Genomic DNA, 27,696 nt, shown 5'->3' with positions numbered 1-27,696 from the left:
GAACAATGATGCACAGACAGACAACAAACAGGATCAGAGCGGGGGATGCCTGACAGTAAATTGTAATTTACTCTTGTGGGACTAATAAAGGATACATAAATCTTAATTAATCTTAATCTTAAAAAGAGGCTAGAGCTGTATCATATGTATTACACTAACAAATGTGTACATCCTAAATGTGTTCTTTTTGGTTTCTCTCAGGTGGGTGTATACAGCAGAGAGTAACATGAATGGGAGCGGTTATTGGGGCCAGATATCTAAATATGGAGGTGGAGGATACTACCAAGACCTGTCTCGTACAAAAGAGGAGTCAGCAACCCAACTGCAGTTTCTGAAAGACCACCTGTGGCTGGACAGAGGCACCAGAGCGGTGTTTCTCGACTTCTCTGTCTACAATGGGAACATCAACCTTTTCTGCATTGCCAGGTGAGAATCATCAATCACCATCCAGGGCCGTGACTTAGGATTACTTCTAGATTTTGGATTCATTGACATGGTATGGAATTCAAATAACATATACTGTACAATACAATAATTATAAAAACAATGGCACCGGGTAGAAATGAGATGTAACAAAAATCAATCTAGCAGAGGCAAAACATTCTTTAAGAAGGCACCCAATTTAACATTTTGTTTCTGGTTTATTCAATTAATGTCAGAAAGAAAATGTAAATGACAATTTCTCAGAGCCCAAGGTGACTTTTTTTTTAATGAAATATGAAACAGAAAAAACACACAACCCCACGTTTGAGGAATGAGAAACAGTGAATAATGAAAGGCTTGATAACTGGCTTAAATGATTCATTGATTATCAAAAGTGCTGGTGAATTTTCTGTCAATCAACAAATCAATTATTTGATATACTCAGTACAGTCTGAAAAGGGAAACATGAATACCAGTATATCCGCTTTGCTAAATTGTTGGGAGAATCTTAATTTAATGTCAAAATATAAAAGTAACATTGTATGAATACTAATAGTTGATCTGATTTGATGCATTTGTCAGGTTGTTGGTGGAGTTCCCTGCTACTGGTGGGGTGGTGACGTCCTGGCAGTTCCAAACAGTGCGTCTGATACGATATGTGTCCAGCTGGGACTACTTTGTGGGTCTGTGTGAGGTGGCATTCTGTCTATTCATCCTCTACTACGTGGTGGAGGAAGTGCTGGAGATCCGCATCCACCGCTTGCATTACTTCAAGAGCTTGTGGAACTGTCTGGATGTTCTCATTGTTGTGGTGTGTATCAAAGTCGTATTACTCTGGGATTACTAAAGTCAATATAGAGTCATTTTTAACAGGAGTGACTGAGTTTGTTGTTTGCTCTGTCTGCTCTTTTTTCAGTTGAGTGTTGTTGCCATCATCATGAACATAACCCGAACAGCCATGGTTGGCAACCATCTGAAAGGCCTGTTGGAGAACCACACTGCTCACCCCAGCTTTGAGCATTTGGCCAACCTGCAGGTCCAGTTCAACAACGTGGCCGCGGTCATCGTCTTTTTTTCCTGGGTCAAGGTACACAACTTTTTACTTAGATTCATAATAACTCCAAAGATACCATAGTGGAAACATAAGAATCCAACTACTGTAAGGTCAACTAATGCAGATAATTTGTCTCATCTCTTAGCTTTTTAAGTTCATCAACTTCAATAAGACCATGAGTCAGCTGTCTGGCACCATGTCTCGCTGTGCCAAAGACCTTGTTGGTTTTGCCATCATGTTCTTCATCATCTTCCTGGCGTATGCTCAGCTAGCCTATCTGGTGTTTGGAACCCAAGTCAACGATTTCAGCACCTTCCAAGCCAGCATGTACGTAATTCAAAATATAGTTTACAATCACCTCTGATGTTTTTCTGTTGTTTAAAAATGTTGCTTCTGTTTGTGTAGATTTACTCAGTTCCGTATCATTCTGGGAGACTTTGAGTTCTCAGAAATAGAGGAGGCAAATCCAGTTCTCGGACCTATCTACTTTACAACCTTTGTATTCTTCATTTTCTTTATTCTCATGGTGAGTAGGGTTTAGTCAACTGTTCGTTCATGTGGTTTGCACGCACCTCCTCACTAACACAAGAACACATTTTCTCATCCTGTCTATATAGAACATGTTCCTGGCCATCATCAATGACACTTACTCTGAGGTGAAGGCCGACATGTCCCAGCAGAGGACTGAGATGGAAATGTCTGATCTCATTAAAAAGGTATTGAACTACATGTATCATTCATTTTGTCAGGACAGCTAAAAATCCATTAAGTAAACAGAAGCCGCCATGGCAATAATAAGATAACAGCTCCAGAAGCTACTCCCAATATTGAAATTTTTGGGTCTGGTTGTATATACTTACAGAGACAGATGTTGAAAAAAAGGTTATTAGAAAACATATTAGAAAAGAAAAAGAATCTTGTCCTGGAAATATCATATTGTATTGAAAATCTTAGGGTTTCCTGCAGGCAAGGTGTTAGTGGAGTTGTTGGTTGTTTTCCCTGAAGCTCGATATATTTAATGAAACTGAAATTCCTTCTGATGTGATTTGCAACGCTGACGGAAATCCTGAATGTTTCAGGTAACACACCCGAATGGTATCAAAGATTGTCAGCTCCATAACAAAAAATGATACAAAGTGACTTCATCTTAACGACAGAGGGAGCAGATAGCCTCTGATCCTGGGAACATGTTTGCTAGTTTACTTTTGCAGAATTGTAGTTTGTGTATTACCTCAAACTGTTAGCTGTTTTGTGTAGGTAAGTCCAAATGTAAGTTAAAGTGTTCTTCTCTTTCAGGGTTGTAACAAAGCTTTGCTGAAGTTGAGACTGAAGAAGACGGCAGTAGACGACATCTCGGACAGTTTGCGCCAGGCCGGGGGCAAACTAAACATTGATGAACTCCGCCAGGACCTTAAAGGGTGAACAAAACCTCAAACACGGCTGAAAGCTATGAACTCTTACGATATCATTTCAATGTTTTGGGTTTGGTTTTGTAAATATAAAAATCTTATGCTACCGGTCCTGAGTGTGTTGTTGATTTTTCTCTTTGCTTAGAAAGGGCCACACAGACGCAGAGATTCAGGCCATCTTTGCCAAGTATGATCGCGACGGCGACCAGGAGCTGACGGAGCATGAACACCAGCAGATGAGAGACGACCTGGAGAAAGAGAGAGTGAGTGGTGATGCCAACAGCTACTTACCCTGCATGTATGTGTTAGCGTACACCCAGCCTGCCGATGTTCAGTGTGTCTCTGCTCGCTCGCCAGGAGGACTTGGATCTGGAACGCAATTCGCTGACTAGACCCAGCAGCGGGCGGAGCTTCCCTCGTACCCAGGACGACTCGGAGGAAGACGATGACGAGGATAGCGGCCACAGCTCTCGGCGCCGTGGCAGCAGCTCAGGGGGTGTCTCCTATGAAGAGTTTCAAGTGTATGGAACTTTTACTATTATACTTTAGCTTACATGCAGGTTAATCATTAATGAAAGTTGAACTAATAACAGTGTCAGAATCGTATACACAATTTATATATTACATACAGTACCAGTCAAAAGTTTGGATACACTTTCTCATTCAAGTGAATAGGAAAGGGTTTCCAGACCTTTGAATGGCACTTTACATACATTTGGGTTTTTCATACTAATCTAACGGATTATGACTGTAGTGGTATGACACATTAACATTTGCTCACATAAAGGGAACTAACGGCTCTGTGTTTCTCAGGCTGGTGAGACGTGTGGACAGGATGGAGCACTCCATCGGCAGCATAGTGTCCAAGATAGATGCTGTGATCGTGAAGCTGGAAACTATGGAGAGAGCTAAACTCAAAAGGAGAGATGTGCTCGGCAGATTGCTGGATGGAGTCATAGAGGTGGGATGCAGTCAGTTCATAGTGGAGGATTTAGAAGTTAAAGAGCCAGATGTTTCTGAAGAGTTAGTAGAGACAAAAAACAGAGGGAATTTTTTATTTGCAATCAGAAGGTGGCCAGAAATATGACTTAATTTACTGGTATAATGTTGCTCTGTATCTGATGGATGTGTTAATAGGCAACTGATTACAAGTTTGCAATAGCATCTTAAAGTTGGTAATATATCAGCAGCTTGTTTCTTCTGCCCCCAAGTGGCCAAACAAATCTGTTACTGCGGGTTTGTTTAACTGGGTCACAGTCTTTTTTAAGAGTAAAGAACAGTTTCTGTTCTCGAGGAAAAGAATAACCTGATTTTTTTTCAACTAAATTTCTTCTTAAATCTTAACTCACTAGTATAAATAAAATAAATAAGCCATGCTTCCATAATAAAGTTAGGAGTTGGGGAGAAATGGGAACACTGTCCTGCTACATGTACAATATATTCAGGTACCAGGTTACAACGTTGTCAGATATCCTGCATCATCTGATTTCTTATGTGCATGTAAACAAGCTGTACAACTTAATCTGTTGTTGTCTGTCAGGATGAGCGTCTGGGACGGGACACAGACGTCCACAGGGAGCAGATGGAGAGGCTGGTAAGGGAGGAACTGGAGCGATGGGAGTCTGATGATGTGGTCTCACAGGTCAGCCACCTACAGCCCGCCACTCCTGTCGGCCCCCGGCCGCGCCCATCCTCCTCCCTGTCCACCGACGGCCTCGACACAAGCACAAACGGGGGCAGCCATGTGTGAGGGCTTGGCCCGCTGAAGAATATTCCACTCTGGCAAGAAAGCTCGCCACTGGAATTTTCCCTGCAGCGACCATTTTTGCAAAAGAAAATAAGATACCATTTCTTGACACATTTTAAAGGAGGTGATCAAATCAAACTTCACCTCAAGTATTTAAATGCACTGAAAGTGATGGAGGTTCTCCTCTGAGACATATAAAGTATTCACTTAAGCTATTATCAAGTCTTACTTTAACAGCACAATGAAAGGAAACATGAAAAGGTGTAAAAGTGGTAGAAGAATAATGAAGATTTACAGTACAATGTTACATCACAGTATTAGATGTAATACACCAACCTACAAGAATACTCAGTTGTAGTCAGCAAATACAGTTTATGATTTTAGTATTACCTGCTTTTGATTACCCACACATCGCAGCATTTACACAAATACCAAAAAGACATTTCTATGACTGTTAATTATGCTGATTATTTTTTTTCATCATTTTAATACACAGTAGGTACAAGTGTGGCACATTCTGTCATATTTACTCATCCTCTGTACATCAATTAAGCTTCAAATTAAATAGCTTATTACCATTTTATGATACATATTGTAACTTAAAACAAACTTCGATTTGGAGTGCATCTAGTGTTCATGGGAAACCCATGCATTTATTATGTTTTCTCTGTGCCTTACTTTTTTTATTTTTTACAATCTATTTCTTTTTTAAATCTGTTATGCCAAATAAAGTGTTATTAAAATATAAGTTTGTTTAATTTTACTTTCTCTGTTTTGGATTATGATTCAGTTTAAGTGACAAGACAACAACCATAAGTAAGACTCAGTAACAGAAGGATCTAAAACACTGTCTTCCTTTTTGAACATTAACATTGACAACACCAGATACTATATGTATTTAGGATGAAGTCTTCATTAAATATAAAGCCATTAGATTATAATAGAGAGAACTAATTATGGAGGAAATAAAGACAACATTGTGATATTTCAGTTACTGTATTTTGCTGCATGGAGTTTATGATTAGCTGCTGATTTCCTTGAAAGAACAGCTCCATTATAATCAAAGTAAATGTCTATATATGACATATTTATATATTTTTTGTCAATAATTGTCTTTATATACTGCAAGTTAAATTGTATCTTAAAACTTGTAGATGAATATCACATTTGTGCCTTTGCAGCTGACCTGCTGTGCGCCGACCAATACCAATGAACAATAATACTACAAAAGTACAAACTTCCTTTGAAATTATTAGAAAAATTACAGACCTGTAAAATAAAGTATTGCCAAATATTCTTTTGAATATGAATATTATCAACACTTAAACACATTCAACAGAATAATTGTTTACAAACGCAATGCATCGAGAAAAAAACCCCACAGAGACCAATGTTACATGAAAATGTTTATGCATCTTCTCAAAAGGCTGTATTATAATATAAATGTATACAGAGAAATTTTCTTTGGAACAATAGAAAATCTTAACACAAATATAGTATCTAGTTATCCTTCTACAATATCTACAATTACAAATAATCCGTGCTGAGCTCAATCAAGAAACTGTGCAAAAGCTGAATAATCAAGACTACGGAGTTACAAAAGTACAGAAAAAAGGCATAGTCTGATTTTGAAATAATACATTCATAAATAAGAAACACATCACAAATGTATCCACGTCATTTTCTTGTGAAAAATCTTGAAACTCCTACACGTCAGAAAACTCTTTTCTGTTGGACTTTTAAAACTGCTCCAAGAATGTGAAAAATAAAGAGTATTGTCAGCAATCAGCTCCTAAAAAGTTAACATTTTGGAGACACATGGTCTTTATCAAAGATGATAAAACTGATGTTTACATTTAGGTATTTATTTTACCTGTACTGAATATCCAAGTATGTACGGTGAGTGCAAACCGTAGACACACTGAAAGAAATATACATTTTGGGAAAATGTTGTGTATTCACTTAGAGTAAGATGAGAAAATCCAACACTCTTATACAGTATATTTACAGTAAAGCTGCTCTAATAATCAATATTTTTATATTCACAATGAATCTAATTGCTATCAACTCACTGTTTTGGTTTTATATCTCGCAGCTTTACTGTTTTGTTTCACTCTTACCGCTCTCATGCCATCATATCAGTTTTGGGTTGCTTTCACCAAAGCCCCAAACAGCTAGCTCAGCACCAAACAGCTAGCATTTTGCAGCATTTAGCTAGCTAACTAGATAAGCTAAATGCATTTAAAATCGTACTCTCTGTCTGCTGGAGTTGGTAACATGTCTATGTTGTGTTACTGCTAGTTTAGCTTAGCATAAAGAAGCAGGGGTCTCTTTTCAAAGTTAAAAAAAATGCTCTAAAGCTAAACCAACAGTTTGTGGTTCTATACAGAGATACATGCTGCAACTTTTTATTGGTTAACAACAGCCAGACGCAGTGACTTCCCAGAGTCCTGTCATTATGTAATGTTGCCAGGCAACCAACGGTTCCCCTGCAAACAAGACACTAGTGAGCTTAAGAGCTGGTAGATCTATTTTTTTTTTTTACTTTAGACAGAACCAGGCTAGCTGTTTCCTCCTACTTCCAGTCCTCATGCTAAGCTAAGCTAACTGCCTCCCATAGAAGCCCATACTTAGCGAACAAACATGAAGAAGAAGAGATACTTTATTAATCCCGGCAAGGGAAACAGTGAAGAGTAAGAGTGGTATCAGTCTCATCTTAGTCTAAGCAAAAAAACAAAAATGTTTTTTTCCTAAAATATATTACTGTTCCTTTAATGGTAGCAATTTCGGTGAATATTAACTGGCCTGGTTTCTTGAAGACAAAAATAAAAGATAAATAATCACATATTTAAGTGAATTTCTTGATGTAGCGAAGTTTCAGATAAGCGATGACAAGGAATATGAATGTCATAACAGTCAGAGCCACATGATTCTCCCACAGCCCCCAGGTGGTGTATTCTATTCCCAAGTAGTCCAGATACTGCTCTCCTGTACATCTGAAATAACACATTTCAGATTTCTTTGGTTCATAAATGTTTTCAACTGGAATGATGTCTATGATTCTAAAAATATCAACTTCTAACATTTGGCATTGTGGACTAGCTAGACTGGAAATGCCAAAATTTGTCACAAAGTCAGTCATTTGTCACTAAAAACCAGTAAGACACAACCAGAACATACACAGCATGCAGGTCTACTCACGTCAGGCCAACGGTGCTCAGACTGCAGTTCGTCCCTGTAGCCGACATGTTGGTGTTTCGGATCACAGCCTCGTCACAGAACTTCAAACCCACAAACTCATTGATCTTCAAGGCCTGAACATAGACGGCATAGTCAAAGAATGCTGAGCAGATCAAAGTAAATATAGAAGATTAGACTCTAGACTAAGACTGCATGCTTAACTATGGCGATTAATGAAGAATATGGTCTGGTTTTAAATAATAAACTCTGTAAGGAGGGTGTTCACAGTCCTCTGAGAGCAGACATTTTAACAGTACAACCATCTTTCCATGGTAAGTATGCTGGTAAAGATGTGAAACATCAAAGCTGCATTAAATATTTTTTTAAGTATAATTCTTTTCTCTTGAACTACAGACATATAGTTCTTACTATTACTGTTATTGCAGTTAATTCCTTTCAAACCCTTCCTTTAATTTTAACTTACTGCAAGGCCGTAGCGAGGAATGCTGAAGTACTTCAGCCAAGACATCCAGTCCATGATGCTGGGTAGGTTCACCAGGAGACCTGAGAAAATCTAAAAACAGAACAAAAACGGAAGCTTTTTCTCCCAGCTTACATTTTGACATCACAGCAGGAAAATTTCAGGTGTTACTAATAACTTAAGAGCGGATGTGCCGCTGTGTCTCTCACCATCATGAAGACAAAGGTGATGGTCATAAGGATGTTAGCGAGAGCCACAACACTCTGGTCAGCTGAGATGGCCATGGTCATGGCTGTGGCTGTGTAGGCCACCAAAGTCACTGTCAGCGTGAAGATGAAAAAGGCTGCAGCTGTGGATTTGAGCCCTGAGAGGACACGGACACACACCGTTATTAGAAAAAAAATGCTGAACTATCTATATTTAAATACAGCATTTAATCTAGTGCTCAAAGATTGAAATCTTGAGTATTCCACAAATCACTCAGTTTATAGATGTCTTACCAATCAGAAAGTAGACAATACAGCTGAAGATAACCGAGGTGATGGTGCGCATAGTGATGTCAGACAGGATCTTAGAGAGGAAGTAGACAGACACTCTGTAGTAGCCACTGATGTACTCATGCCTGTCACGAGAAAACCCAAGCAGAAATCAAATTCTAGCTCTACTCACACAAATCCAAATGGATGTTGAATTATCCACATAGATATCATGGTGATGTCAGTCTCCTGCAAGACGTCCTGACAGAGTACATACACAAACAGTTTCCTCTCGACGATGAAGAGCTCAGCTGCTGACACAGTGCTGAAACACTGGTTGGTAGTGATGAAGAAGAGGGCACCCATCCTGCAAGAACAGCAAAACAAAACCTGATCATTAAATGTCTCTTTTAGGCTTTTATAGCAACATTTTTATCTATAAGGACTGGTTTCAGGAAATCTCCGGAGACATAAGGTGGGGTCCATATGTACATACAGGGACTTAGAAGGTGACTTTACTATGGCCCTGCACCCAATTAAGGAGGGAGGGGTGAATAACTTGAGACATTTAAGCTGCATAAACTGGTGCCTGCCATACTGCCTATGCATTGACCATGAAAATAATGACATTAGGTCATTATATTTCACTGAACCATGCACAGAAAAAAAGAGAAAGACCATTGAGATTTCTGATATGCTTTACTGGGCTTGGGAGTACCAGGTTGTGCACAATAAAACATGGTAAGAGGATTAACTGTGCAGGAACTGCTCTACGTTTTACACTTCCTTATTAAAAGCAAGTAACTAGTGCCTAAAAAACCTGAAAATAATAAAACATGTCTTTACCATATAGCCACATAATATTCTAGATTAACAGAAATAATCTAAATATTGTACAGTATCTGTGTGCACATTATAACATATGCACTGATTTGTTTTAGCAAGCAAAGCTTTAGATAAACATGCTGTTGAAGCTACAGATTTCATCCCAGTTGCCATGAATTCTTTTTAATAGCTGGAGTTTTCCTGGAAGAGGAATACCAAAAGGTGACATTATTAACTTTATGATGCTTGCTCCTTAACAGAGTGAACGTCTAGGGATGACGGTGGTTTAAATGGTTAGTTTTTATATAATGTATTATTTATTATTCTAGAATTCATGAGTTTAAGTCCTTCTCTTCTGCAAAAAACAAAAATAATGTCTAAAAAACACAAACTACCAGAACAAATACAGAGGATATGAACTCAAAATATATTAGGATTGATGTAAGGTTAGGATGTTATGTTAAAAAAAGAGGATTTTTGAGGACATGTGCAATGTGTATTTCTGCTGGCCTCTCACCTGTTCTGAACACCACTCTGATCGTCTTTTACCCCGAAGAAAATGGCTCCTACGATGAGGGCGAGGAAAACGTTGACTCCCAGCTGCACAGACAAAAACATGCAAGATTTTAATAGACGTATCGTCATCAATCTAAAAAGTCCTGTCCTCTTTGACAGAAAAGCCAGTGTTTCTAAGGCGGTCAGGGGTCAAGTGGACACCTTGCTCCTCCTCCACGCCGGCATATCTGAGAGAACAACAAGGACCTGTGGTGGGGGGAGGATGATGGAAAAGAGTGAGAAAAGTGAAAGCGACACAAATTTTAATCCTAACAATTTACAGATTATGATGGAACTAAGCGGTTCCCAGGGTGAAGGGATAAGCTAATAAGGTTGAGCCTTTTTCACCTCATTCCCCACAGCCCCTCATGTGAAAGGGGGGCAGAGTGGAGTGATAGGTCATGATGCCATCATGTGATGAGTCCCGGACCATGGCCAAGGGTCTTTGGCCAGATATGATATCAGTTCAGATCCTGGACCAAAGAGGCAAAAGTGGGGTCACAATAGTCATCAAAGCCGATTAAAGCGCCCACACCACCTAGAGCCCCTCTTGGAGGATTATTTTTGACCTATTTAGGGCCAATTAGCTGTTAATAATTCTTAAAGTGAGGAGACTTCTGACGCCACTTCGCATAGGGGTGACTAATTAGAGCATTAAGTCTTGACCTCTCCAAAGTGCTGTCTGTGCATCCTGTTCATGATCATGCTGTTCACTCTTTGGAGTGTTTAAACTAAATAAAAATTTGTGATAGTAGCTCACAATCATATTTAAACCTTTAACCTGAAAACTGAGACGTTAATTAAATATTTTTTGTCAGAGCTGTAGACTTGTCTCAAAACGAGGACTGACTTGCTTAACTTACTTTAGACATGATGGCAAAATACTGAGGAAACTTGACTTCAAATCAATAAATATAAAAAAGAAAATGATGTGCTGTGCATAGTTTTTGCCTTTTTGGAGCATGACTCATTAAAGTTGTAACGGGGAAGCTATTGCTTAAACACTTGCAGATGTAGCGGCTGCAACCAGAACAAATCCAGAATAGAATGAAATTAATTATATAATATACATAAGCATAAATGATACATAAAAGAGTAGCTTAAAAGTGACAGTTCAAAATTTCAGGAAATCCACTTATTTGCTTTTTGGTGAATTACATGGGAATATAAAAAAAAACTTTTTTATAGATAATATTTTTGGGCATTTTAGGCCTTTGTTTCCATAGGACAGATGAAGACATGAAAGGGGAGAGAGAGGGGGAATGGCATGCAGCAAAGGGCCACAGGTCGGAGTTGAACCGGCAGCCGGTCCGCCGAGGAGTAAACCAATGTACATGTGCGTCCGCTCTAGCAACTGAACTAACCCGGCCACAATCACAACCATTGTTACGTTTGAATGATTAATGTGAAGCTACATCCAGCAGCCGGTTAACTTAGTTTAGCACAAAGACTGGAAACTGGGAAACAGCTAGCTTGGATCTGATAAAAGGTTAAAAAAGAATTCTGTCTACAAATGTTGGAAAATGCAAATTGAAACTAATCCACAACAATTCCACAAGTAGGAAAAGTGAAGAGGAAATTATTAAAAGGTATTATTATTTGTATGTAATGTGACAACAACACATTAGCTTGTCATATTTGTACCATTTTTATGTTTTAAGTGAGTAATGGGGATGAATACCTGGGCCACAGATGTTTGTGGGTTCAGCATGAGGTTCTGATAGGTTCTCTTAAGAACCCAGTGTAGTTGGTGGAAGAAGGAGCTGTTGTAGGTGATGGTGCGGGATTTTGAACATGAGATACACTTCTTATCCTGGACGATGCGGTCCAGCTCAGCTCTTGTGTCGCTGGAGTAGCTGCTGTTCCTGTATTCCTCTACCAGGCGCTCTTTGATGCTCTGCCTCGAGCTGTTGAGCTCTGCAAAGTCCATATCTTTGCATGGGAGACATAGTAGGAGTAAGTATTTGAAATCATCTTTTATAATAATCACTAATAATCCCACAAAGCATTGGATTAAACATAATGGTGTGGACTTTTAACTTGGAATGGAAGAATAATAACCATATACTATACTATACCTCTACTATATAATGTACATTGTGCAAAAGGTTCTGGAGATGTAGTTTAAGCAACCATCAACATCTTTGCACATCTTGCACTAAACCATACATCCTGGACGATTTACCTGTGCATTGCACAAACTTTATCTCCTGAACCTGTTGCACATTCATCAACATCTTTGCTCTCTTAACAATTACTGTTATATTGCACATTTGTTACCGTTTCTTTTACAATTGTTTTTCTTTTCCTTTTAATAGGTTTAGGTTTATGTTTAATAGTTTATTTGAACATGCAAAAATAAATAAATAATAACATTAAAATAAAAGATGTATATACATGCATTCATGCATACATATATAATTAAAATTACAGATAAATAAGGTCATGTACTTCTTAGCACAGTCTTCCAAAACTGAAAGTCAAAAAAATGTCCCATGTTCAAAAGGAGTAGGAAGAAGTTGTTTATGTATAGAATATCTTTATGGTTATGTATGCCCCATCCACCAAGGCACATTCCTTGCAAGTGTTACTTACTTGACAATACATAATTTTCTGATTCTGACAAATTTGTGAGTTTCTTGACAAAAGAGCCCAATGAGCTAAACATCCACTTGCAGAGAATGTTAAAATGAATATCATGAGGGTTTAAGTTGGTAAGGTTTTTTGTGATACAGCAACCCCTTTCTTTATATTTTAAATGCCTGTTTGACCAGCACCTAACTGAATTAGACAATGGCTTCCTTGTTATAGTCAACTTTTTATTTATTTATAATTATTTTCTTTTTTTTTACCTTTATTTATTCAGGGAAGGTTCACTGAGAGGTAGAAGCTCCTGTTAAACAATCTGATCTGCTGCCCCACTTTGAACTGTAATATTTATTGTTTTATTTAGTGTGTTTTATTTTTAATCTTTCAATATCTAATCTGTGTGCTTATATTTCCTTTCTTTTTTTATATCAACCTCTTTTAAATAAATGACCTTGTTGAACGGTGCAATACAAATAAACTTTAAGCTTTCTGAACTAATAAATAAAGGCCGTTCCAAATCTATAAACACAAAAAGTAAAACAGACAGTTCAGTCCAGGAACATCAGAAAAGCTTCAAGTCAGGATGAGGGGTTAAAAAACCTACAGTATATGTTATATATGTTGAATTTGTGCATCTACATGTTTACAAATCCTTCCTATTACGAAGACAGACATTTGCTGCCTAAGACAACATCTTGACAGTGGCATTCGTGGAGGGATTTGTAACTGGCGTTACCTTCAGAGCCATGCACTTTGGTCGTGGTTGTGGCGGTGGAGTCTCCATTGATAACATCCAGAAAGAAGTCAGCTGGGTTGTTGTGGGGCTCGCAGGGATAGCCTGGAACACAGATCAGAAGGATCAATGTTCAAAATCAATACATGTCAGATGTTTTATGGAGACTGTTTTATGTTCGGATTTATTTATTGCCGTATAAATATTAAAGCTACACAACCACCTAAATCAGTGGTTCTTAACCTTGTTGGAGGTACTGACCCCCACCAGTTTCATATGCGCGTTCACCAAACCCTTCTGATGATGGCCAAGCGGGGCGTGTCATCACGAATCATATGAGTCGGGTGTGTGTCTTGACCTCCGCCGAACCCCTGAGACTGACTCACCGAACCCCTGGGGTTCGATCGAACCCAGGTTAAGAACCACTGACCTAAATGTATTTCCAGGTGACATTAAAAACATCAGGAACAATATAAAGACGGTATCTTCTGGTGATAATAAGTTTCCACGTACTCACCAATGTTGGCGAAGTAGTCCAAAGCGTTTGGCGATGGTCCGTGGTACACCATTTTACCACCAACCAGCAGAGTCAGAGTGTCAAACAGTCTGTAGATGGAGTATCGTGGTTGGTGGATGGACATAATTATGGTTCTTCCATGACTGGCCATTCTGAAAAGACACGTAGTAAAGATAGATTTTCACAGTGAATACAAAAAATATGCCTTCAAATTGAAAAACCTAATTTTTATTTTTCATTTTTTTAAAGAAATTCAAGATTTACAGCTAATACAAAAACACTTGCTATGCATACTTTTTACTTTTTTGTTTCATTATATTCAATTAATAGTTAGCATATTCTATGTTTTCTTCCTTATTTTCCTTATTTCCTTGTTTCCTCATTTACACTGTACAAGTCTAAAATAATTACTAACTGTGGCACACTCCACACTCTGTAGTCTGTGACATTTTCTTTTATGAATTTGTAGGAATAATGAACCATTTATCATTGATTAAACAGGCACATTCATTACATTGTTTGATCAATACACCAATAGTATTTCAATGTAATTTTATTTAATATTAAGTTTGCAATTTGGAAATGGTTTGAGTCCAAACAGGGAGCTCTTTGTTTGTTGAAATGATAAACAATAAATTAAATTATTTAAAAAAAAAGTATTACAGAAGATACTAAATGTTTTTAGTGTTAAATACCATTTTTAATGGATACAGGTGTGGTTTTGGGGATCGGACAGAGCTAAACATAAAACATAAAGTCAACGGAATGGGAGAGCAGTTTTTTTAATTACCTTTTCAGCAACAACAGGACAGAGTTAGCAGTGCTGGCATCCAGTCCTGTGGTCGGTTCATCCAGAAAGAGAACGGAAGGATCGATAATCAGCTCCATGCCGATGTTTGTCCTCTTCCTCTCTCCTCCAGAGATTCCCCGGGTCAGTTGTGTGCCCACCTGAGGGAAACACCATCCTCAGTCCATCCCGGCTCTTACCCGATGTCTTGAGGGTTAGATAAGTAATTGGGACATGTGTGTATATTTACCTTGGAGTCTGCCACCTTGGTGAGACCTAGTTCATTAATGAGGTGATTGACCCGAGCCTCCTTCTCACTTTGAGGCACAGAGCTGGGCAGCCGCAGCGCTGCAGAAAAACGCAGATTCTCCCTCACAGTCAGGGTGCCCATGACCACATCTTCCTATGAGAGGAGACAAGAGCTTGAGGTCAAAGGTCAGATTTCTTTTGTCAGATCATTTGTTTTGTAGTCTACATGGCCACAGACCTGTAATGCATGTTGACCCAGCGGAGTTTAGAAACTAACAAACCCTGCATTTATAACTGCTATAATCGACATCTTTTGATAAACAAGGACTCAATCACCCAACTGTGCAGTTCTCCTCAGATTTACACGTTTTAGTGTTTTTTAGCACATTTTTAGTTTCACAGCCCAGAACTTTACTGTTTGGATTCACTCTCACATCTTTCATCAGCGTAGTTTCCAGGCAGCTGTCTTCAGTGGAAAAGCTCTGATAAACAGAGTGTACACTACCTGTTCAGCACTAAACACCAGACAGACAAAGTTGCAGATAAGCTCTTGAACATAGTGGAGCATTTAGCAGCTAAAGAGCCAAATATTTGTCGCACAAGTGGACAAAAAAAATCAGTTAATGCAAGTTTAAGTAATTAAAAGGATTCAAATGCACCTGAACCACATAGCCAGAGAGACACTTGAAGTTTGGAGGCTGGGGTGCTTTGTCAATGAGTACTTCTCCTGAGAGACCTGAAGGATCCTTTCTTGCAGCCAGAATATCCAAGAATCTAACAAAACAAAAACAATACCATACTTAATAAATGAATCTACAAGAAATGCAGAGGACCATTTTGTTTTTCTTGGCGATCACTGTGATACTCACGAAGATTTTCCACTTCCAGTCGGTCCGAGAATAGCATTGAGGCCAGGTTTCATAATCCCACTGCAAGACAATAACACAGAACTCTCTGTAACCAATACAACATGGATAAATTAATCTAAAGGCAAAGACCGGCTTACATTTAAATGGTTTGCATTCATAATCTAAGATTTGCACTTCACTGTTTCAGTTTAACACTACAGTTGTGAGAAGTGAGGAAAAATAAGACAGTGGATTCATTCTTGGACATGTACTGAATCACTTTTTCTAAATTAATTTTCTCCCATCCCAAATAGAATAATGTTCATGAAAAGCTTTTGCAGGTGTTACAGATCTTATGAATATTTTTTGAAAGCTGCACAGTGCACACACAAAACAGATCTATTCTGAAAAAGCAAATCCTTTGACTTCAGAGAGAAAGGTTACACAAAAGCACCAGAAAGAGTCAGTCATTTAAAACGGAATGAAAAGACTTGAATAAAAGCCTGGCAGTGGATTTAATTCGTTTCCCTGGCAGACTGCTCTTTAGTGTATTAGAGAGATTATATGCAAGAAACCATGCTTAATATCATATAATTAACACTGAGACGGGAAAAGGCCCCAAAACTTGTGTGAAATGATACATTCTTCCATGGGAAATGTCAGCTGTATTTAATACCATCGGATGTAAGAGTCTATTCACTATTGTTCTGCTTCATACTGGATTCACTGTAACACGGTCTTCAATATCAACACTGGTATATTCTTTTATATTTAGCAAAAAATGATCAAATTGAGCAAATGTGTTTTTGAAAATTACAAATATTTTTTGGTCTTCTTTGCTAAGAACATGTTAGTACTTAATCTGACGCAGTGTTGAGTGTGTGTAAATAAGAATAATTAAGCAGCAATCTGTAAAACCATATCAACAACAATACATACTGAACTCTGTGAGTAAATGATCAAAGAAAACAACAACGGATCTCTATGTTAATGTCGGTCTTATTTTTCTGAAACAGCATTTTTGGTTGCGTGATGAGAGAAGAGAAAAACGAGCACGTACAGAGAAACGGATACAACTGACAAAGAAAAACAGATAAAGAGGGTGTAATTGTTCAAACTGACTTGAGGTCGGCCAGTATTTCATTGGGACTGGATTTCCTTTTGCAGAAGAAGCCGCTCTTTAGCTGCACTTTGTACTGGATGTTGTGGAAGCTGACGGTGGAGCCACACTGCTGCTTGTTGTGGTCCTTGGCTGGGGCCGTCCCGTTGGTGCTGATGTCTTCTATCATTGCGATGTTAATGTGATTGGCTCTCTCCATCATCCTGTGCAGCGAATAAGCCTGTCGTATGACAGCGATCTGATAGAAATCAATCTTTTACTGATTTATTTCTGATGTGGGGCAAAACAATATAGACACAATGTATCTCCGGGTTTCATGCACAGCAAACATCATATACTGTATGCATGGGTACTATTTATGACATTTAATATTGACCAAAGGGTGGGGGTGGGGGGTGGGGGTAACCCTGTATCCGCAACATGTGGTTTACAATGTTAAACTAGGGGTTCAGTATGCTTCCCGAGAACTCTTCAACATGTAGACTGCAAGGGATCGAACAGGGACACGATTAGTGGACCACCGCTCTGCCTTTTTAAACAAATGTATCTCTAAATTAATAACTCTGATCAAAGTAGGGGTGCTGTGTCTCCTAAACGAATGCCTGTACAATATTCCTTTCATTTAATTGTTTTAAAGATGCTGTGAAGTGAAATCCAAATGAAATAACTAATCTATTTAAAGTATAGCCTATTTAACAACCCTATCAAAATGTTATTAACATCAGAAAAACAACGTCTAGCATCTTTAATTGTTATATCCTTAAAAGGAGATGGGATATTTGTGCCAAAGTAATTCAGCTCCCATTTATTTAATGAATTAAAGACTATGGAGAAGGACAGACAGATAAAGAAAAAAGCTGCCCATCAGCACCAAACAAACTAATTAGAAAACAAACGGAGCTATTTTAACTACAAATAAAATATAATTTGTCTGTGTCCAGGGTATAGTTTACAAAATAGAACCAAATTTTATATTTCTGTGAGGAATTATATGATTTGTGGTTGTAGGTTTAAACAGACTTACAAATAGACTTTGTAGATCTCATATCACTGCATAAATAAAAACATACACAAAAGAAAAGTTTTAAGTATCATGAGTGATGAATGCTAAATTAGTTATTATACAACTATGCAGAATACGTAATACTTAGAAGACAATGTATCATTTCCTTGGGACAATGCTGTGGCCTTGTAATTTTATTTTCCCTATTATAGGGGACCGTGGCATAGTTGTCAATTTAAAAATGTAGGACCTCGTGTCAGTATGTTAGATCTTTAGATACGATTCTGTGGCATATGTGGCCTTATGTAACCATGTTTTTGTGTAAAAAATGCTCACCGATTAGATTAAGAATGTATTATACATTTATCACTGCTGTCTTTGCTACAAACAGTTTTTGTTTTTAAAGTGAAAAGAAGTACAAGTAGCACACCGTGACTGGTATTTTTTCAAACCAAACCAGAAAAACACTAACCAGTAAAACCCACTCACAGGACACATAACTTCATGATTTCTAAAGCCTGGCTACAGCACTGATACACACACTACTTACCTTTAATGTACATCGTTGGGAATTTGAAGCGCTAAAAGGGCTTTAAACATGAAATAATAAATTTCTTAGGAACTATTTCCTCTAGATCAATCCTCAATTACTACTTCTTGCAAAACCTAAACTTTAAATAAATCAATCAATCATGTGTTGCAGAAGTCCTTTGAAAAGAATCACCACCATGAAATTGTTGCAAAGTAATGAATGGTTTTGTTGCAGTGACTTACCCTGCTGGGAGACTGGGAGAGGGCTGCTGGTCCCGAGATCCTGCTGCACACTGACAGAGCAGAGAGACTGCAGGCTGACTAGCATCAGCTCATGACAGCAGGGACAGGTGTCCCACCATCCAGCCACACTTAGCTCACGTCCCACAAGCTGCAAGGCACTTTAACCCTTTATTCACCACTCGAAAAGACAAAGGATTTAATGGGAAACTGTCTTTTCTCACATCGTGAAATGTGCTACAGTTGTACAATTCGTCACAGTGAACATCAAGCTTGCGATACTTTTGAGTTACATTATCATTGCGTGGTAGAGCAGAGCAGAACATAAACCAGTATTAACGCACTGTGACAGAATACACCAGTTGTATCAGACATTTGCTAATTTACTTTTGAACTGTAATCTTTACAAATGCACGGAAATCAATAACTGCCTAGATGGACTAAAATAAAACCCATTAAAAATAAAAAGTTAGCGGTCATGTAAGCTCCAGTATATCTTTATTTTATAGTAAAATGGCTATGCAAAACCACAAGTATAGTCCTTTAAATAAAAGTGTGAGGTATTTCTTATATTAACGGTCGCTATACAATATGGTCTACATCATTCTGTGAAAATGATACTTCAAGTACATTTTGCTAATACTTACCAAGGTCATGACATTTACTTGAGTGTTTTTAACGTATTGTACTGCTATTTTTTCTAAAGTAAAGGATGTGAATATTTCTTCCACCATTGGATATTGGTGTCGTCCTTATAAATCCAATGCCCGCCAGGTTCCATTAACGGCTGTAAAAGTGACAACCATCAAATCAAACATTTCTTGTACATGCCTTGATAAAATGGACAAGAAGGTAAAATAGGTTGACTATACATCAAATGTCAATGTCATTTACATTCTGGTTATGACTGTGAAATTGTACAGTAAAATGTTTAAATGGTTAGTAAACAATACTACATCCAGTCAATTTCAACAAAGACATCATTGTTTGATGTATAGTTTTTATTTGAAGTGTAACAAGCCATTCAGACCAAAACACAGTACTAACAGTGTTGTTAAAACAGTCACATTTAGGTCCCAGATACAGGCCCACGGCTGCAATGATAGTATTTTAAAAAGGCAGTGAAACAAAATAAGTAAATAAAAACACACTTTGATAGATAACTTTAACAGATGAGTAAGAAGGAGATGTAAGTTATAAGACTAAACCATTGTAATAAATCAAGGTATCATTCAATATGTATTTACAAAACTCTATTAACGGTGATTGAGGACAAACTGATGGCTACACATTTGTAAATCTCAAAAAGGTAGAACAACAATGAGAACAGTGAACAAAACAGAACAGGGGATCTAACGGCTCAAGCCTGCCCTACACTGGAAATATATCCACTCACTGAGGTCAGCAGAGACAACTTAATTACTCTTATACCCTGCAGAGATTGATAGTTTTTAGTCACGGAGGGCATTTAAGCAAACATTCACATTGTCAAAAATTGCTCATAGCTGAACAATTCCATTGCATTAAGTGCTTTGATATTTCTGAGCGACACAAATGGTGTAAATGAGTTACAATCAAACGATGTAGCTTTACACAATACGTACACCTAAGCAAATGTCCTGCGCTTATGAAATATTCTGATATGAGACTTTCTTCAGACAAGTTATTAAATAAATGAAAACTATAGGTTTTCCAGATGTACATAAATAGAATTATTTACAAAACATAAACTTTACATTTCGGTACCCTTAACACTTCTTAGTGCCCTTACAAGACCTGTTCCAAATCAGTACAGATATTAACACTTAATTGCAAGAAACATGAATATCCTATTATTTCTTTTATAAATGTCAGATTCAGCTACTGAAATGCTGCTCATTTAAATAGAATTAAGCCATTCCATTAACACAAGTTCACTAGATCACAGAACATTTAGGGTTCATTTCACCAAACCATCAAGATTGTGCAATTGTACGTCAACGCTCAATTCATCAATTGGATACTTTGACCAAAACAATGAACAGGAAACTCCAGATATGAAATACAGTCGTCAAGACCTTTTCACTGATTTTGGTTATGATGCTTGTAGTCCAGTTGCTTCAGAAGTTGTGACGTTTTATGTACATTTCAGTAGATGTTGTACTCTTATACAAGAGTTCAATTAATTCCTATCATTTGACAAATAAGTGCTGTTCAATTATTACCACACTGTTTTCTATGCTTGTAGTCCTATCCTTAATGACAATGACAAATTGAAAGACTGCAGACTTTAGAGAACTGGTAAAATCCAGATGCACTATTGTGACTTATCAACGTGAAGTTGCCCATGAAATAATAAAGTGCAAACTTTATCACAGAAGACCTGGGAGGTATGCAAGCCTTTTTTTCAGAATTATATATTTTTCCCCATCTGTCTAAACATGTTTAGTGGCTGATTTGTTTGTTTATTGTTGTTGTAATACTCATTTCGGCCAAAAGAGGCTGAAATGTATCACTACCCCATGTTCTGTTCTAAATGGGATGTTTTCTTATATAACTTTTCCGTCATTGCTATCTTTTGGCTAGAAATTTATTTTAATACGTGCTAAATGGTATTGGTATTATTATTGGTATAATATGTATTTTTGTAGCCTATTGTGAAAGTGAAACAACTGTATGTTGTCTTGCACATTTATGCATTTATGCTTTATTCTTGGCCAGGTCGCTGTTGCAAATGAGAATCTGTTCTCAACAGTGTACCTGGTTAAATTGAAAAAAAGAAAGGTATTTATGTTGCTAACACACAATATATGCAGCTTGTGTTAAAGAAATTAAAACTCACCTGGAAGAAAACTGAATAATTTCAGTCCTATTTAAAACAGAGTAGTGGTGCACTTCAGTCTCTTGTGGCCAAAATGAGCATTACAACAGTTTGAAAGAGAAAAAAAAAGTGCCTGATTTCCCCCCCACCTGTTTTTACGGATAAAAAAAAAAATACTTGGGAAAAAATTTAACTGAAAAAAGTTCTTACTTGCCTCTCATGGCTTCAATACATTACAGCTAAACAGATAAATTATCTAAATGGCAGACAGTCAAGAAAACGAGTCTTAAAATCTTGGCTAATGTAGAGCAGGCTACATATACACAAGTGACGGCTTTCATGTCATCATGAAGCCTGTCTGCCATTTAAACACTTCTCAGCTTTAAGCACCTATAAGGTCATTGGCTTGCTGGTAGATAAAATCTTTATAAAAGAGGATGTTTTTCATTTTGTGCACATCATAAATTCAGTGCCTCTTACTTCACAGAGGCTAATCAATATCATGCTTCTCTAAATATCATGTTATTGTTGTTTGGACACACCTCACTTTTTATAATTTTTTCACAAGGGCACTGTTGTTCGATTGTATTGCACAGATTAATTAGGTCCGCAGACCGCAACCTTTTAATCCAACTGACTACGCCCAGCGACCACTGGAGACAACACTTCTGCTGAAGGAGAAACTTGTGTCCGAGCTCTTGTGCTTTCCCCAAGCACCGAAGGGCACCACGATAATTGTGCTGTTGTCCTCTGAACCATACTGAAGAGCCTGAGAGAGAAGAGGACCATAATAACAATAATAATAATAAAAAAAAAGCATTAACATGTGCATAATTACTAATTACTTACTACTTGAACTCTTTAGACACTTCAAATAATTGTCTTTGAACTAAGATGACCTAATGCTCTTGGACCATATTGCATTAATCAGCACTTAGATGTCTTTCTATATTTATGAGTGGTTATTGAACGGTTAGGTCAAGCTATAGTGGAACCATCCCGGTTTTTCAACATTTTCAACGTGCTACCTCGGCTCACTGTGCAACCATGGCAACCATAGAAACCACAGGGATGGAAAAAATACAGAAGCTGATTTTACTGGTGGCAACCACCCACTGTCTGAAAGCACCATCTCAAAAGATGCCTGCCAATAAACAATCTCCTTATGCAATTGGCGAGGCATCAAACCATGGCCACTCAAATCACAAAACACTCCTTTAAATATTACATATATAATATATATTGTGTGGTTTCACAATGGACGTATTACAAGACAAGTATGAACGTCTTACCTGGTCGGATATTCTCTGAGCTGCCTCCTTCGGGTCGTGGCACTGGTTTATGACATTGCAGATTTCCTGGCTATTCATAATGAAGTTGATACCGTCTGTGGTCAGCGCCAAGAACGAGTCGTGAGCATGGTGCAACTGAGGACAGGGCAAGCGATATTTGAAACATGTCTAACTTTTTGAAACTATTGTTCCACCAAGTAGCACTGCATTACTGTCATTTATAGGAGAAGAGAAATTAACCAAAACCCTGAATGGGAAACTATGTTGCCGCGAAAGCAGAGAAAAGAAAATCCAATCCAATCCAAAAGAACACCTAATTATATTCTGTGTTCATAAACATGGTTATTCAGTTGAATATGTTTGCAGACAGGAGAACAGTTATACAATATATATCTAGATGTGCAAAATTTACATAATCACATAATATTGAGGTAACATGTGCACAGAAATGTCAAGATGTGCAGATTGTAATAATTGCACTGTGCACATTCTGCTACAAGTCTGTGTTGCAATTATGCGGTGGTACATACAGTGTTAACCATTAGAAAGAAATCTCTGCAGTTTGTGTTGAGAAGCTGAATTTGTCACAATACAAATTCTTAATTTTGAGACAAATTATCAAGGACTTAATGCAGTAAAAATCCTGTATAAATTAGACTGAAACACGTAGTGGACCATATATAAAAAATAATCATTTTATACTTTTATAAACTTACAGATACTCTCTTGGTCTCCGGCTCAGCAATGACCCCCGTGTTCTTCAAGTCAAAGTCTCCGATGCTGCGCGTCATGGCCAACCGGCCGTTGACGTTTGACTGTCCCAGACTATTCCAGGTAATAAAACCCCCACTTCTCTTTATTCTTGATTCAGGTGGAGAGGGAGAGAGGTACACAAAAAAGTTTGTTAGTTCAGAGAGAAAGAGAAAAAACAATTGCTTTCTCATTACTGCAGATGCAAGGGTTCTGAAGGTTTTTGACGCATCAAAACCTAAAAATAGGATTCTGAAGACGGAGGAAAATAAATCTGATATGTTGGGTTTTATTCAAGGGGGTATATTCAAATTTAAACAATCAATGGGGATTGTTTGTTTCTCATCCAGTCCTTTGATGGACAGTTCAGTAGCTGCTTTTAACAACTGAATTTTAATCTTCTCACAGATACAAGTTTAGTAGCACTAATTTGGGGGAAAATTATCAGTACCATTTCCTAAAAGCCCTGTGCAGTGTTCGGTAAGCAAAAAAGGCAAAACCAACTCCTATGTCTGGGGAAAGTTAACGTTAGCTAACCCTGCAGTCCCTCTGACTCTGCCCCCCCGTAGTAGACGTTTTATCCCCCGACACCCTGTATTCACTTACTGTTTAATACTTTTTCCAACTTAGTGGGGATGCATAGGCCTACTGCTCAAAACACAAAAAAACATAGTAATGTTCCCTCAGCATTTAGCTTTTTTTTGGTTAAACTGTACGTAAAATGAGCCAACACGAGTCACGTAACATTATTCTAAGGTACCGTCCTTAGATAGCTAGTAAATAAGCCCACTGAGGGCAACATTATTGTTCATATTTTGGCACAATGTTTAGTAATGACAGTAGGCTAGTAGTGGTCATAGTGAGTGAAAATGTGAAGTGTGATGCAATACTGTGTTATGTATCTGGAATTGTTCATTAGCTGTGTAAAGTTATGTGTGATATCTGTAAAGCTGAACAGTGGTAAAACAGATTTTACTCAGACCCAAAGACTCTTTCTGTGAGATAAAGAACACTAAAAGATTATACTCTGGACACTTTCTATCATATCGTAAGGTTAGTGAGTGACCGTGTTAAATAATCATGATTATTATTTTTTCCATAATTGAGCAGACCTACAGCCGACAATCATCCCGTTGTTTGTCTAAACTGACAATGTACCTCTCTTTCTCATCCCTCCTCTCAGGAGTGTGGTCGACAGTGAGTTTAAGGGCCTTGCCCTTGCGACACAGCATTGCACGGCTGTCACCCACACTGCCCACCACCAGCTCAATGCCGTCCCTCAGCAAGGCCACAGTGGACGTGCTTCCTACATTCATCCCGGGTACTACAAAGACAAAAGAAAACATCAGAGGTGGAACGTGCCATAAAAAAGCCCACACAAGAGGGTCACTGTTCACATTGTTCACAACAACCACATGGTGTATCTCACACTCTCACATTCACACATGGGTGGGAAGTCATACAGTGGACTAGTGACACAGTAAACAATTGAGTCACACATAAAGGTCAAAACTGTTTAAACACAGAGTAGAGGTCCAGAGCAAATTTTAAAGCAGAGGTCTAAGGCTGAAACTAAAAAAGAATCAATGTTAACTGACACCACACTTAAAGTCCATATTTTGCATGCATTTATCTAGAGACTACAAATATGAAAAATTCAATGCAGAGTTAAAGGGTAATTCTCAATAATGCAGGCAATTGTAAGATGTCATTTTAAAATTAAATTCAGCAACATGGTTCTAGACAACTTTATGTGTCTGGAGAATTTAACTACACAAACATTAAATGTAGTTCCTTAAGGGATAACAGGTGATGAAGCAGCATCAAATGTCATTATGTGGCTATATCAGCTGACATTTGTATGTCTGCATTAGACCTTTCTCTCTCCAAAGAGATACATGACATGAGTAGCTGGAATTTGTTATGCTGTGTGTAAGCCTAACCTACATATCAAACATGCTGCATCTCATGGACAAGATCTGTCACTGACGACATACATATCATACAACTTGTCAAACTGAAACACTGTCTCACAAGAAGCTTTGCATACACTTGGTGAGAGAAGAAAAGAAAAGGAAGAGAGAGCAGATTGAGAGAAAGATAGGGAACCTTCCAGTAGTCCAGGATTTAGGACCCGCTGGACTCTCCTTCAATATCTAGCCTCTCGTCATCCACATTGGTGCCAAGGGCCTCCAGCTCTTAGCTGGGTCAGCAGCTGCCGTAGATAACATGCACACACACACACAGGCATATTGGGACATTTCACACAGCGTGGCCGATGTATGGCCACATTACAGGTATACTAGCCTTGACATCAACAGATAACCTTAATCAGACATACATATGCTGTTTGAGAAAAGTCAAGCTAATTTGTTTTTATAATAAGTTTCTATATGACAAAGGCCAAGATGTAGCCCACATGATTTATTAAGTGAAATGTTTTGCATTCATTTGTTTGAGCAGTGCTCAAAATACCCTTAATACCCATGCTAAACAATATACTTTGCAAATTAATAAAATATTAACAGATGGGTGACAAATTAAAGGAAAAAAACAACATCAAGTGTATTTGTAAAGTGTTGGACTACCACAAGACCTTAGAACAACTTCAGTGGTTGTTGGCCTAGAATCCCTGGACCTCTACGGAAAGATATTCTCTTATTTAGGGTTTCTGGTGGTGGTGGAGCGCACTGTAACACTGAGGTTGAGATCTGGTGACTGTGAAGGTCATAGCATAATAGTCACACCTTTTCATACTCATCAAAACCCATTCAGTGACTGCTCCTCATGGAAAGATACACGTTATTGTTATCCACACAAGCACTCAGTTTTTCCTTTAATTTGTTGCCTTTCTGCATATGTAGATGAAGTGTGAAGCATGAAACACTAGTGTTTGCTCTACTTGTAGCTGGTTTATTGTTCATCAATTAGTAAGTAACTTTGGGTTAAATGACAGACCTCTAACCAAAAGTGCTTGGGTCATGTCAGTTGGGAAATCCAAGGCGTCAAAGCCTAGGTAGAATAAGTAAGTTAGGTTTCGAAGAGAGAAAAAAAAAGTGTCATTACATTAATACATGTGTGTATGCATATACACAGTATATCTATGGACATGTCACATGAAATAACATACCATTTGGAGAAAAATGCAGGTGCCTTGCAAGAGCTTTGTCTATTTCAAGGAATGCCTTGGTTAAAACTACTTCCAGATTGGACTCCTCTGCCACAAGGTCCCTGAGAGAACAACCAAAAGACTACACTGATTAGTATGTCAGCTACAAAAGGTGAAGACTGTTAATCAGTCAATTAATTTCCTGTAACAATGACTGGTATAGATATTTGATAACAGCACATTTATTGACTTCCTTACTTGATATATTTCTCCATGTATTTTTCACAAAAGTCAGCTGCTTCTGGCCCTCCGTGCCCATCAAACACAGCAAAGTAGAGGAGGCTGTCACTCAATTGGGAGACCTGGAAGCGGTCTTCATTTTCCTTGCGTTGACCAATGAGCGAGGCACAGCCTACCCTTGATAAGTTAACTTTGGGAATGGGCTTGCCATAGCGAATGCTGGAAGGCAGCAGAATGGGCTCATCAATACGATTGTCCCAGATGCCAAATGAATCCCAAGTAGTGGGATTGCCACTGCTATCTGCATCAAAGCGCGTGTTGCTGTGTAGTTTTCCTGAAGGGCTGTAAAGTTGTCTTCGGAAGATTGTGAACTGGAGGTGGCTGTCCTGCTGGAATGAGACAGGGGCTATGGCCATCTGTAAAAGACCACTACGTCCCACATGAAGACTACCACTGCACCTTGCCAGGCGCGCAAAGCAGGCAGCTGACATCACCCTGACAGCTCAAACACTGGAGAAGCACTGGATGCAGAGGTAGAGGAATCTGCTGGCCAAACAATGAAGAAAACTCTGTTAGACTGGACGCAGAATTTAATGCCCCCTTACAAAAAACTTTGTTCAGGAGGGCCCCAAAGGACCAGAATGTCTCAAATGTTGCAGCTATTGCCACTAGCTCTGTGCTATTTACCTTAATGACCTCTTCAAACTAGAAATACTATCTAACACACACACACACACA

General features: G+C 38.2%; 3 protein-coding genes across 10 annotated transcripts in view; 1 reads left to right on the top strand and 2 right to left on the bottom strand.

The window, feature by feature from the left end:
• pkd2 (polycystic kidney disease 2) overlaps window positions 1-5,388 on the top strand; it is a 16,280-nt gene extending 10,892 nt beyond the window's left edge. Inside the window, exons 5-17 of one of the 4 annotated variants that reach the window (XM_032529442.1) lie at window positions 202-426; window positions 1,006-1,234; window positions 1,340-1,510; window positions 1,623-1,804; window positions 1,883-2,003; window positions 2,095-2,193; window positions 2,774-2,895; window positions 3,032-3,149; window positions 3,244-3,407; window positions 3,700-3,847; window positions 4,427-4,519; window positions 4,703-4,871; window positions 4,908-5,387. In XM_032529442.1, coding sequence (XP_032385333.1) covers window positions 202-426; window positions 1,006-1,234; window positions 1,340-1,510; window positions 1,623-1,804; window positions 1,883-2,003; window positions 2,095-2,193; window positions 2,774-2,895; window positions 3,032-3,149; window positions 3,244-3,407; window positions 3,700-3,847; window positions 4,427-4,519; window positions 4,703-4,822 — 1,792 coding nt within the window. In that variant the 3' untranslated portion in view covers window positions 4,823-4,871; window positions 4,908-5,387. Of the gene's footprint in view, window positions 1-201; window positions 427-1,005; window positions 1,235-1,339; window positions 1,511-1,622; window positions 1,805-1,882; window positions 2,004-2,094; window positions 2,194-2,773; window positions 2,896-3,031; window positions 3,150-3,243; window positions 3,408-3,699; window positions 3,848-4,426 lie in introns of all 4 variants that reach the window. The other 3 variants (XM_032529463.1, XM_032529431.1, XM_032529453.1) reach the window with 3 other exon arrangements.
• A 638-nt stretch (window positions 5,389-6,026) lies between these two features.
• Window positions 6,027-18,875, bottom strand: abcg2d (ATP binding cassette subfamily G member 2 (JR blood group)). 3 transcript variants are annotated; one of them, XM_032538917.1, is made up of 16 exons: window positions 18,771-18,875; window positions 16,996-17,231; window positions 15,895-15,954; window positions 15,685-15,799; window positions 15,027-15,179; window positions 14,780-14,937; window positions 13,990-14,141; window positions 13,476-13,577; window positions 11,832-12,082; window positions 10,113-10,195; window positions 9,048-9,137; window positions 8,795-8,916; window positions 8,504-8,658; window positions 8,298-8,387; window positions 7,835-7,947; window positions 6,027-7,629 (listed from the first exon to the last, which is right to left on the bottom strand). In XM_032538917.1, exons 2-16 carry the CDS (start codon window positions 17,193-17,195, stop codon window positions 7,482-7,484), a joined length of 1,992 nt encoding a protein of 663 aa, XP_032394808.1. In that variant the 5' UTR covers window positions 17,196-17,231; window positions 18,771-18,875; the 3' UTR covers window positions 6,027-7,481. The 3 variants fall into 3 exon arrangements, with proteins under 3 accessions (XP_032394808.1, XP_032394797.1, XP_032394790.1); XM_032538906.1 differs by having other exon boundaries at window positions 16,996-17,213; window positions 18,771-18,868; XM_032538899.1 differs by having other exon boundaries at window positions 16,996-17,196; window positions 18,771-18,868.
• Window positions 18,876-19,750: 875 nt separating this feature from the next.
• Window positions 19,751-27,696, bottom strand: part of ppm1kb (protein phosphatase, Mg2+/Mn2+ dependent 1Kb) — a 9,238-nt gene continuing 1,292 nt past the window's right edge. Inside the window, exons 2-8 of one of the 3 annotated variants that reach the window (XM_032538930.1) lie at window positions 26,977-27,501; window positions 26,740-26,840; window positions 26,568-26,621; window positions 24,768-24,933; window positions 23,576-23,720; window positions 22,860-22,994; window positions 19,751-22,336 (exon numbers count right to left, since the gene is read on the bottom strand). In XM_032538930.1, the coding sequence (XP_032394821.1) occupies window positions 22,205-22,336; window positions 22,860-22,994; window positions 23,576-23,720; window positions 24,768-24,933; window positions 26,568-26,621; window positions 26,740-26,840; window positions 26,977-27,449 (1,206 nt within the window). In that variant the 5' untranslated portion in view covers window positions 27,450-27,501 and the 3' untranslated portion in view covers window positions 19,751-22,204. Of the gene's footprint in view, window positions 22,337-22,859; window positions 22,995-23,575; window positions 23,721-24,767; window positions 24,934-26,567; window positions 26,622-26,739; window positions 26,841-26,976; window positions 27,505-27,696 lie in introns of all 3 variants that reach the window. The other 2 variants (XM_032538940.1, XM_032538951.1) reach the window with 2 other exon arrangements.

This window comes from Etheostoma spectabile, chromosome 2 (assembly GCF_008692095.1).
Source record: "Etheostoma spectabile isolate EspeVRDwgs_2016 chromosome 2, UIUC_Espe_1.0, whole genome shotgun sequence".
NCBI lineage: Eukaryota > Metazoa > Chordata > Actinopteri > Perciformes > Percidae > Etheostoma > Etheostoma spectabile.
The sequence above is the reverse complement of the archived record's forward strand: the minus strand, read 5'-3'. Positions and strand labels throughout refer to the sequence as shown.